Consider the following 12,989-nt stretch of genomic DNA (forward strand, 5'->3'; position numbering starts at 1 on the left):
CATCTAATCAATAAAAAAAAAATGATAATAATAAAAAAGAACCAATAAATATAAAATTAACACCTTCAGACTTTGTGACACAGCCAAGGAAATCTTCACAATTCATTAGCATGAGACCCAAGCAGTCACAGCTGACAGTTTGCTTTCTTTGAATACTTAATTATAACACAACTTTTGCGCCAGGACCATTAGCCTTTACTTGACATTTAGATAGCCTCTACTTATCAGGGATAGGAAAACATGTTAGCATTGAGCAAAGTAGTAACTCATTCACATAACTAACATAACTTAAAGATGACTGGCACAAAACATGAAATTATCTTTTGGAGGTTGTCAAATAGGTAAATACATAATGCAACCAAAGCATAATGTTTAAAGACTTCAATGGCTCAAATTATTTAAATTATGCTTGCTATATTGACTTATTGCCCAGAAAGAATATTCAAACTTTTATTCACATTTCTAATATATGTTCATAAGTGTGCATTAAAAGATCGTCCAACAAATCAGATTTACTGTAGCATAAAACACACACACATATTTGAGTTTACATTTTATAAATGTGGTCTAATTTTTAAAATAAAACTTCAAAGCAACATATATTGATGTATTTTTACATTAAAACGTATCGTTTCCCTTCTGGAAAAAAATCCTTTTGATTTTGACAAGATGACTAGCAGGATTAAATTTGTTAAACATTGCCTTCCATAAATTGGTGCATAATATTCATAAAGATGAATTTGGATCCCAGTGCAGAAATAAAAAAAAATGTATATGTTAAATTTAAGAAAAAGAACAAACAAACGAGAAGGGAAAGAATAAAAACATGCAAAAAAAATGCAGAACGAACAAGTAAAAATCAAAAATAAGAGAAAATTAACACTACAAAAAAAAAAAAAAAAAAAAAAAAAAAAAAAAAAAAAAAAAAAAAAAAAAAAAAAAAAAAACAAATAAAAATAAATAAAAAAAAAAAAAAAAAAAAAAAAAAAAAAAAAAAAAAAAAAAAAAAAAAAAAAAAAAGAAACAAATAAAAATAAATGAAAGACACTGGTAAAGATGGCCTCACCTGAGCATGAAGTGCGGCTGCTGCTGCAGCGGCCGCTGCTGGGTAGGTAAAAGCCGTGTGGGGCAGGCCTGGGCTGAGCTCTGGGGTATAGATAGGGTAAGGAGACCAGGCCTCTGGAGATGCTGGGATCAGTGCTGCCCCTGTCAAGTCATCTGAGGATTGGGATAAGCACAGCAAACCATCACCTCAGGCCAGCTCAGTTCAGTATGTCAGATATGACTGAAAACAACACTTCAAAATCAAGTGTTTGACAAATTGTTGAAGTCAGAGGCCCTAACACACCAAAAGACTCTTAAAATGAACAAAAAGAGGCAGCAACTAAATACTGATCCCTGTGTGATCTCTGGTAATTTCTGTGACTTGGAACAGAAGAGAGGTTGAATGAGATGTGAAGTGCTAAGGCTCAACTTAAGTGTAATAGAACTAAGAGAACAGAAAAGGCCATTTGCTAATGACACATGCATGTGGAGGTGGATTAGTTTCTTCTTGTGTTTTCCTAAGATCTACTCTATAGATGTGTAGCTACAGAGTGTGTGTGCCGGTCTGTCCATCTCTGCAGTGTGTGAACTACCGTGTCGGCCATGAACTTACATGGGTCCCGTGCTATGAAGTGCGCTCCAAGAGCTGGGTGGATATTTGTGGGATTCGGAGTGCCCATCAGCTTACTCTTTGCCATCTTCGTGTTGGCCTTAGCAAACTCTAACCGGAGGGTCTGCGGGTTTTCAGGGTCAAACCGAACCCCCTGGAGACACAAGGGGGGGAGGGGGACAGAGTAATGGGGATGGGTTGTGCCTGCCAGACCCTGGTCAAAATGTGCAGTGCGTTTTAAGCTGGTGCCCACATGCAGTGAACGTTTCTACTAGTGAATGAACAGCAAAGCTAGTGGTTACCTAAATGGAAGTGGACACATACTACACGCTAAAGACAAAAAAACATGGTAATCTACCGTAGAGTGGCTTCTCCGAATCATGGTGCTCAGTAACTTTTGAAATGAACATTATGCACTTATTTGTAATGTATTGGAACAGATCAATGAATATGGGACACCTTAAGCTCACCATGTTTTATGGTTAAATGTTATAAATAGACAAATGTATGCAAGCTATGGCCATTGTTGTATAAATTGACAGTAGAAATGTGTGTGTGTGTGTGTGTATATACACACACACAGTAGACAACGCATTTAAACCACATCAAGTATGAACCTAGCTGAGAATCATCCGACAGATTTTCAAGATTAAGCCATTGCTTACAGATGGCTGGTTTCTTACGTTTAACGCAATCTTTGCCGCTTCAGCACCGGAACGACTATCAAAGGTTACAAAACCAACAGGCTGGAAAAGAAAGAAAGAATAAATCTATGGCCACACTGTCATTTATCAAAAACACACAAGATACATGGTAATGTATTTTTTTCATTAATATTAAAACACACAGAAAATAATAATAATAATAATAATAATAATAATAATAAATATGATTGCGCACTACGCAGTACTAAATATAGGTTTATAATCACTGAAAGAAAAAGAAATAGGCATGACTGCAGCACAAGGGCAAAAGTACACGTTTTTAATAACACACACAGGCCTGGTCAGCTGTAATATCAAACAATGTCTCACCTGCTTTGATGTTAACTTGATAAGTGAACCCTCATAACCCTGAAAAGGAAAAGAAATCCAATTAGCAGCAATGTAGTCACATGCTTGAAAAGGAAGAAATTCCTGCTGCACTCCCCATAAGAGGCCAACTCTGTCAGATAGAAACATTTACAGAGGATGCACTTTACCGCACTGCTAACCTGTGCGAGTGGAACATCTCTGCTGCTAAGTGTTATTCCAATTCTTACAACTCTAAAACTCAATTTATAAACTTGATTATTCCCCTCCAGTTAATTCATTGTTTCAGTGAGAATTGAGAGAATTTCTAACTGTTGCTTGGGTGACCACAACAATTAGGAGCTAAGACACAAGTAGAGTTTTGACTAAACACTGTCAATGAGATTTACTATTTAAAACATCTGTTTTTACCTTAAATGGTCGAAACAGCAGATAGAGCTCACGGGGTTTGATATCTGTTGGCAGACCACTGACAAATAGAGTTCGTACCTGTAAAATACAACAAATAAAATCAAATACCTAATATATTTTAAATATGTGAAAAAAAGTGATTAAGGACCCTTGGAAAACAAAGCAAGCATGAATTTAATAAAATAATAAGTAAAGAACAAAAAGCTCAGGGTTTGCAATGAACTGAAAAACACAAATAGTCAAGAATTGCGTTTTAAAAAGCCTGGCAGCTTTACACTCAAAAGCAGAAATTTACAGTACAAAGATTCAATACAAACATTTAATATGGCCACATTCAGCTAAATGACTACAGAAATAAACAAATGTGCATCCACTCGCTTGGACTTGGTAGGAGGTTCAAAGCCACAATGGACTGCCAGTGGAACAGCGATGGACAACATTGCACAGCGTGACAGCACTTCCTTCCTCTGACCCACAGCAACAACCCCAACACCACAACACAATTCCTCGGCCCTCAACCACAGCTCCACAACCCCTCACCTCTACTGTGCATCACCTGTATGTTGTAATGATAGTATATAAAAGGTTCAATTTAAAATTAATTATTAGCTTCATGTTGTTTAGGAAAATTTATTATTCCGACAGCTGCAAGTTATATTGACATCCACAATCCAAAATAGAGTTTTCAAAGTTGTGCAATGTGTGATTATATTGGTGTCTTATTTGAGATGCCATTCATGAATGGATCAAAATGACATGCATAATGGCAGCAGTGCCCATTTAAAAAATAAAAATAATAATAATAATAATAATAATAATAATAATAATAGTGCAAAGAGTTAAAAAAAAACCTAATGGCTATATATAAACCTACATTTCACATTTATTGGCGTTTGAGAGATATATATATATATATATAAAACTGAAATATGTTTTAAAGTAAGCCATTTATTTTTTAACTGTTTGCATTTTTAAAAGCATGGTTTATGAAGAAACCACTAAATCATTACGCCGTGCTGCATTACGACCATTAAATTTTTTTTTTTTTTTTACAATCATTAAGGGTCAGTGACGCTGAAGCCAATTTCAAACAATTCGGTGATTTGCGCCCGTTTACGTGACGGTTTGAGAAACTAAATCGAGGCTTCCAAACAAAGTACTTCAATAAGTATGTATTTTATTGAGACCTTCACACATGGCGCAATTTAACTCCCTAAATGTTTGAAGGAAGCGCCATTAACACACCGCTCAACAAACAGATAATCTTTCAAGGTAAATAGGTGGTCATTAATTTAACGAAAAACAATTAATTTAACGTTTTGAATTGACTTCAAACCACCGTCTTTTAATTCTCGAGTGGTTATTTCCTTACTTTCCCTGACAGCAAAAAACTTCACGGAGAGAAGCGGAGGCTCCCCTTCACACTTCAAAAGTCTGAAACAAGTTTACATCGACCTAGACAGATTTACTCATTACAACACCTCAGTGACTAATTTAAAACCCCGAACTCTCACCTCCTCTTCAATAGAGACGTTGTTGTTTGGCTCGGAGTCAGACTTGATACTCATCTTGTGCGTAAACTTGAAACACCCAGAAGGACCGTCAGAAGTTTCGTTTTTTTCCGCGTCCTAAAGTGCGACTGGATCCTGATGGCGATCTGTGCGGGACTCAGCAGAACTCGTGCGGGACACTGAGGTCGTGTCAAAAGTGCCAGGTGAGCTGAAGACGCGAAGGTGACTCGGTGAAAAGAAGTGCAGTGCGTGGTGGTGGGGGGGAAGAGAAAGAAGAGAAATGGCGGTGCCACCTCACATTTACCTCTTTTTAAATGTTAAATTTCAAAGAAAGCAGAGCTCATGGGTAAAAACCTGTTCCATAGTTGACCTGCTCGCCAATTAGGTCATCAAGTGAGATGGGGCAGGCTCGAGAGCGGCGTTGCAGCTGGTGGATAAGCCAACCCCTCCATTAGTGAATCATCGCCTTCATGGGAAAGTACGGACCAATTGGAACCGCTCCTTTTATTATTGGAGACATCTCATATCAACTGTATCAGGAGGAGGGAGGGGAGTAAATAAATAAAAGAGAGAAATGGCATATTAATTCGTTTACTCGAGAGAGATATAAAAACGTTGTAAAACTAACTTTAAAGTTTCTTTATTGGTGGCAGTTGTGAAAGGATCAGGGTGTAGCCTATACATCCTCTATTTGTTTGTTGAAAAACTGAGCTATTCTAAAAATAACCCTGACATTTGAGTGCATTTAATTATGGGAACATCTGTTTAAAAGGAAAGCTACTTGTCTTTAAACGTGGCGAGACACACACAATACAGAGAACCGTCTATTAAAAATGGGCCTGTGCTGTAAAGCTCATAAATTTTATGTTAGACTGTTTGCACCTTCTGCTGGTCTTCTGTCCCGTTTCCTGACATTGTGTAGTTGCACAAAGTAAAGGAGCTTGTTGAAGCCGGCGGGGTGCGGTGGGGTTTGAGAACACGTCGTTTTTTTTTTTTCGTTTTTTTTGTAGCGATTGACCTAGTGTTGTTTTGTACAATCTGTCTAAATATAGACAAATTCTTTCTTGCCATGCCTCTCTAATTCCATTGTACATAAGGGAACTAGGCTATGAACTATTTATAAATCCTACAGATGTTTATACACAGACTTGCAGTTTGTTTGAGGGCCTGTCTTATAGTGACTGCTTAATTCGGTTACAAGCTCCAAACTGGATGTGTTTAAAGCTTCAATGTACTAACAAATAGTTTGGAAAAATATTTGCCAACAACATCAAATGAAAGGTTGACCGCCCTGATGTCAGTTTTTCCATTAACACTCATTCTAATAGTAACCTATGCCTCTTGTCTTGTTCTCAGGGGTTTAAAAATAAGTCAAACAGAGCACAGAGGTACACAGAGCCAAAGATGATTATACAGTAGACAGACTGATAGACGTATCAGTGCCAGGCTCTTAAAGAATGACAAGTGTACAGATTGGCTGAGTGCAGACATGCCATAGCCAGAAGGGTGCTGGCATTCGTCTGACACGTTACACTGCAAAGTAACATTCAGACCAATGGTTTTAAAAATATTTCATCTCCTTCTAGTACTTTGCAAATCAAAGAAACACGACATAGTATCATAAGAGTGACAGGTTGGCTAATCCCTGCGAATTCTCGGTGTATTGTTAATCGACATCCTGTTTCATGTCATCTCCTTGTTAGTGGGGAGCTCCCCAACACAAAGCCTGTACAGTGGGGCCAGAATGCTGTGATGAGACCTTCATGTTTTATTGGAGAAGAGCAGGCCCATTGTCCCAAAAGCCACCTCAATCCACACTCCTCCTCCTTATGCCTCACTGGCCCCGTCCCATCGCATCAGCGTCATAGAGCTCCACAGCACTTAGCTTGTGTTCCCTGTGTCCTCTGTGCCTCACTGCATATCCACCATTTACTCCAGCGCTCCTTCTTTCAGCTCAGAAGAGACGTTCAAGTCTGATTGAGGAAAAATATTCCTTTTGGAAAGGCTTTATCCCTTTAGATGTACATAAGTGGTGACATTATTGAGTTTTTTTTTTTAGTTTTTGATTCATGTTGTGAGTGATGATCCTCAGTGATGCATCCACATATAATTTTGGATATGCATCCGCATATAATTTTTGGCTTCTTTTTTTCCCATCAAGTCAGCAGGATTGCACTGATGTAAAGGCTGGAATACACTACACAACTTTTTCATTTTAGATTTTTGCCCCAATGTACAGTCTGGGGGAGTCGCTGTAGTTGCCAAAAGTCTGCAGAATTGACAGAAAATTGCATAGTTTGTGATGGGCACAAACACCGATTTTTTAGCTTCAGAATATGATTCCATCCAGTCGGAGGAGATCAAACATGTTTGATATTTTAAGACAATTGTAGAAGTCATTGTTTTAATTTGTAATGCACCTCTAAGTAACGAGGCAAGCATTTCTCCATGAGTTTGTTGTATTCGGAATGATTTTAAAGTCTGGTGGTGTGTGATCCTTAGTTGTTCAGTTTTCTTTCTAACCACTTACAGAGTCGACAAGTGTATGATGCCTAGTATTTTAGTTACGATTTTAAAAGTTGTGTAGTGTATTTCAGCCGGGGATTTCTCCATCAGACTGAAATACTCTGGTTTGAACTCCTTCACTAAATAGGCAGCACACACAGACATTGGTCAACATGTCTCCTCGTTGTAACATCAGCTTGATGCCCAACTGGGATTCAAACTGCTCTCAGTCTCAAGAAACCTTCCTACTCGGCCATTTTAGACACCAAACACCTAAAACACAAAGTCACCACAGTTCATTGCCTCATGGTCAGGGACAGGTTTGCCACTATAAAAACAAACCATTGGCGTAGAATCTCTGGAATAATTGTTGATGCAGAGCTGGATAAAAAAAACAAACACAAACAAAATAATGGTAAGTGCTGCTTGCATCAATACAGTCTATTTCCTGTTTACTTCTTGATGGCCTCTTTTGCTTCTTGAAGCAATGAGACCTTGTGACCAACGGATATTAGTATGCCCTTTAGCTTTCTCTTGCATCTGTATTCTCTTGGACTGCCAAGTCAGAGTTGACAAAAGCTCTTGTGTTAATCTGTCATTTCCTCTATCTGTTGCCATCTGTCTTTTCTTATATTAAAGCAAACAACTTTATGAAGACACCCGCAAATGATAACTAATGTTTTTGTTACTTCCAAGCAGTTAGAATATATTTAAAAAAAAATTTTTTTTTCTTTTGCTCACATATTAGATAAAGTTTTACTATATCTTCTTGATTAAAGAGCTATTTACTTTATGTCCTCCCTCATATTTTCACAAGTGATCCCATGTTTCCTGTTTAAATTTGGAAAATGCACATGAAATGTTATGCTGTTAAAATAAAGGGCAACACATTCCCAGAGAGACAAATTGAGATCTGATACCACAGAACTCTGGCGTTTTGACGCTGCCTAACATAAACATTCCATGCATTTAGAAAATACAATCCCAGCCAAACTTTTTGTTAAAGGAACATCTCATGAAGACTATGTATAATGTAAAAAACAAGAAATCAAATAGTAAATACTCTGGAAACTGGATGGGGACATCAAAATTTGGCCCTGTTCCTTGTGCCTAGACTGGCTGCCAAACAGGACAAATTACAAAAAACTCCCATTGAGGCTCTTCAGTGCTCCATCTCAAATAATTGGGCTTAGCTCATACTGAGAGAAGCAAACATGAGCTACTGTGTATTCAGACAAATGACAATTTGAACTGCGGCTGTCCAATATGAAAAGACAGGATGACTATATTTAATAATACTTACAGTGGGTACGGAAAGTATTCAGACCCCCTTAAATTTTTCACTCTTTGATGATAGTTATTAAAATTATTATTCAAATCATACAGTAAACTAAGGACAATTTGAGTCTACAAGACAAAATGCACAAGAATAACAACTCTGACCACTTCTCCATAAGGGTTTTGGAAGTGTGCTATGCTGAGCCTCAACCAAATTTGGGTTATCATATTTTCATATCATATTTTATATATCATATGTACAACATCATTGTATAGACCTTAGTCAGGGAAGATGCCATATGATTTTTACGGGGATGAAAACGAGGCTGTGAGGGACAGGCTTAAAGTCTTTTCAGTGGTACTCACTATATAAAACTCACAACTCTCAAATCAATTTTATGTAGTTTTTGTCTGCTGAAAGTTTTTTTTTTTTTTTGAGAAGACGTTTCATCAGCCTAACAGCATGTTGTTAAACTACTACTACAATCCATTGAAAATGCTGTACTTCTGTCCTTCACAGCCTCGCATAAAGTTCAATATGGTGCTACCATAAAGTCTATGTGCACAGTCTAAGAGTGTGCAAATTAAAGTATAAAGTCTTAAAGTCTGAGTGCACAAATTAAAGTTTTTGTAGCAACAAAGTATTGAAACTTGATTTTAGGGGACGGTCATCATCGGCAAGGCTTTTTTAAGACTTACCATCAAGCACAAAAAGCTTTTGAGACCCACTTTTCTGGTGGCGCAAGCAGAACTTCATATAGGCATTTTAAACCTCTCACACAGCACAGACTGCAAAGTAGAACTGCAGAAACACAGAAAAACCAGTCAAGAGGAACTGATCTCATCAAATATTAAACAGAAGTCGGGGGAGTGATTCAGTGATGCATGGGACTGTTAAGGGCTGGATAAGGGGCGTGCATGATGGAGCTAAAGTGGGCCAATATGCATATGTTAAGATTTACCTTCTCAATATGAGATATGAGAGCAATAGTAAAGGTTTTGAAAATGAAAATGGTCACAAATGTTTTGGTATTGACTCATCATTTGGTATTCCAGAAATGTGAACATGTTCTGAAGACTTACTTTCATAGATTAATATTGCACATGCAATAAAATGACACCACATATTCTTTTGAAACTGTTTATCGTCTCAACATCAGTCTATCTCAGTTTAATCAGTGTTTTTGTAGACAGTGAGGACAATCATATGGAATCGCTAGAAGTCAGACTTAAATACAGCAAGGGACTGGGCACTACGCAGCTGTCCATCACATGTACTAAAGTCTGTCTCAGCCACTAAGAAAGATGAATATTTCATAATGACCCTCCCTCCTGTATGGGCCTGTCAGCTCCTGTTCTTTCCACAACTGCACAACACACTCTCTCTGGACTTAAGAGGACGGTACAGTTTGCATTATTCAGACGCTCCATGCTGTGAACTTTCTGTCGCTTTAAAAAACGGGGCCATATGGGATGATAAATAAAGCAGCCTAAATGTAACCATACATGTACGAGATCAGAAATGTGCATCTTGCTCTATTGCCTGTACAGCTTTGAAACTTTGCGCTTGTACAAGACTCAGTGTTGACTCAGCCGCAGAGGAAAACTGCAAGTGGTAAAAGTTTTTCAAACACAACCTCACTCACCCTTTGTTGTTTACATAATATGGGACACAGTTATGCCCAGAGAAGTGGACACAGTGTGTGTGGAGTGGTATTATTAAGAATGAGGAACAAAAGGCCTATTGACATCAAATGGTTGACAGGCCGCCAGGAGGACATGCTGCTTGCTCAGGTCAAGCAGTATTATTAATAATAATAATAATAATAATAATAATAAAATTCAGATAATATAAATGTCACTGAGAGTAAATGGAAACAAAATAGTTATTCTGTAATATTTGTATTAATTTTAATCATCCTAATCATCCTAACATTTGTTTTTCCACTAGATATGGTAAAATATTTACTTCATTATGAAGAACATATTGTGGAATCATAGTTAATTTTAGTGTCAGCTCAGACTATTATAGTTTTAATTAGTTTAAATGTTTATACATTTTAGATTTGTTAATGTCTTAGTAATTTTGTTGTGGGTTTTGTTAGTTAAGCTAATTGAAAATGAGAAGTGATTATTTGATTACTATAGGCGACAAAAATAAGTTACATTTTTTGTAGTTGATGTTTGATTTGTTATAGTAATAAAAATGTATTATTATTATTATTATTTTGTCTATATACTCTTAGTTTAAGATAATAACCTTTATTGGAACTTCTTTAGATTTTATTTTATTTTAATATTTTGATATTGTTGAAAACTATACTGTCAGAATTACAGTAATATTTTCGTAAAATGTAATAATATATATTTAAAAAAAAAAAAAAAAGCTTTCAGATTATGATTTCTCCAATGGCACATCTGAGTTTAAATTTACATCACTGTAAATAAAGAAACCCTGATTTTTCTAACTTGTAAATAAAACAAAGAATATTACAGTATGTTATACTATTTTTGTACTGTTTCTACTTAAACATGTCATGTTTATTTCAATATTATCCTTGCAATTTCTTTATAAATATTTGTGAAATTTACTCACAATTTCTGAGTGAAAATTGTTTACTAGCTTTTTTCAACTAAATCATACACCTTTTTTTCAGTGCATATTTATGCAATAAAATCGAAAGGACAGAGCTTTTGACACGGGCACGCTAAATTCAGGCTCGTCCAAAGTTTTGTTTAACTTGTCCTTTTCAAACAAGTCTAATGTATAGACATATACCCTCAATCGTGTCCCGTCTCTTCCTTCAGCGGGCAGTAATTGGCAGTGTTTAGAGGGTGGTGGGGGTAGGCGATGTCATCCGTCGGCTGATGTATACCACCTGCCTTGGCCTCAGCCTGACCCTCTGCCGCCCCCACAGCAGAGGCATTCCACAACCTTCCAGAGTCATGTTTGTACTGAGGAAGATTAGACAACCCTCCCCTTAGACTGAGCTGCACAAATGACCAGCCTCCGCTTCATGCCTCTCTATCTAATGAGGCAAAGTGAGGGAGGCCAGTCTGCGCTGCCAAGAGCCTCTTTCTCACTGCCACACTAGCAGCAGGATCATGTCATTGAGTCATTTGTGAGGTCATATCATTTTGAAATATTAGACAGGGTTGTGTTCTTATACTGATATATGTAATATAATCACCAAATGATTTGATTAATGTGTTTTATTTAAGAGAAACTAAACCTCAAGTAAGCAAAGAAGACAAACACCCTTAACTGTTATTTTGCCTGACTTTACTGACAAAAAAGTACAGACAGCTGTGAAGCTAAGGTATAGCCTATTTTAACCTCTGCCTTCATTCAGGACATTGTTTTAAACATTGCGTTATTTATATTTTCTTAAGGTAAATATATATTTTATATGTAGTTTTGAGGAGTTGTAGTTTTAGTAGAGATCAATAAAAGGGTTGTTAGTAATATGTCACGTCTTATTAATTTCACAGTAATTTTACAGATGAATGAAGACATTGGCCCATGTCAGAATAATCACTGATTTACAACATGAATTTCAACATGAAATACAATTCAAACGTGAAACAACCTTAGAAAGTCAAAGCACATAATAGACCCAATTCTGTTAATACATACAGTCACAAAGCAGTATAAAAATATTGATTTTCATAATTTACTGACACTGCATGCAAAATGTATTTACTTGTTTTTGTAATCAAAATATATTGTCGTTTATATGCAGTTTATATATAGTTGTATAATTAGTTTTTATAGTTAGTTATCGTTATTTATAGTTAGTTGTGTGTGTGTGTGTGTGTGTGTGTAGTTCTGTGTCGGTATAGTAATTTTAAATGCTGAAGTATTGCAAAAACATTAGTCAATATATGTTTTTTTTTCTTTTTCCAAAATAGGCAAAATACCTGGACTGACATTATTTGCACTAGAGAGAGCAGCGTTAAACAAGGAATCATGAGGTGACAGTACTGGAGGACAGGATTGAGATATTAGGATTATTGCTTCATCTAGTGGTGATGTTATGACATAACAAGTGACTGACTGACTGGCTTTCCGTCGCCCAATGAACCGTGAAGGGAACATTTTGGTCAAACTGCATTCATAAATTATATTTATTCATTGTAATTGCCTTTAATTGCAATCCTTCTGTAGACGTTTATATAAACATGATTGTGTAAATTTAACGTGTCTTTAACACAAAATGACTCTCCAAAACACTTTCTGTTTTCTTTATTATGTAATTTTGTTATTTGTAGATATATTTATGAAAGGACAAGGAGGGGAAAATCACAGTTCCCTCCTCCAATCAGTAAGTGAACTTGGGCACTGGAGCTAAACGAGATGCAACCTCTTGAAATGATGATGAAGCAGCACTCGATCCACTGGAGAGGGCGCGCGAGGACGCAGCATCATAACGTCTATTTAAACCCGAGACTCGTCAGGGCAACTCATCCGAATCTATTGCGTAGAGAAGAAATGATCAACACCCAAGCAAGGTAAGTAATAGTCGCGTGTTTTTTTTTTTCTCTGTCTTTCTTTTTTCCTTGGTTAGGTCAGTACCTACTCGAGCATCAGCTCAAAGA

The 12,989-nt window shown here is 36.7% G+C and overlaps 1 protein-coding gene across 2 annotated transcripts in view; it reads right to left on the minus strand.

Annotated features, from left to right (window-relative positions):
• The window catches only part of rbpms2b (RNA binding protein, mRNA processing factor 2b), a 6,017-nt gene extending 930 nt beyond the window's left edge, over positions 1–5,087 (minus strand). For both annotated transcript variants that reach the window (XM_016541065.1, XM_016541064.1), the window contains exons 1-6: positions 4,611–5,087; positions 3,097–3,174; positions 2,689–2,727; positions 2,338–2,400; positions 1,658–1,808; positions 1,067–1,218 (exon numbers count right to left, since the gene is read on the minus strand). In XM_016541065.1, coding sequence (XP_016396551.1) covers positions 1,067–1,218; positions 1,658–1,808; positions 2,338–2,400; positions 2,689–2,727; positions 3,097–3,174; positions 4,611–4,664 — 537 coding nt within the window. In that variant the 5' untranslated portion in view covers positions 4,665–5,087. The remainder of the gene's footprint in view (positions 1–1,066; positions 1,219–1,657; positions 1,809–2,337; positions 2,401–2,688; positions 2,728–3,096; positions 3,175–4,610) is intronic.
• Positions 5,088–12,989: the final 7,902 nt, after the last annotated feature.

Source organism: Sinocyclocheilus rhinocerous, unplaced genomic scaffold, assembly GCF_001515625.1.
Source record: "Sinocyclocheilus rhinocerous isolate Xijiao unplaced genomic scaffold, SAMN03320098_v1.1 scaffold368, whole genome shotgun sequence".
In the NCBI taxonomy this organism is placed as follows: domain Eukaryota; kingdom Metazoa; phylum Chordata; class Actinopteri; order Cypriniformes; family Cyprinidae; genus Sinocyclocheilus; species Sinocyclocheilus rhinocerous.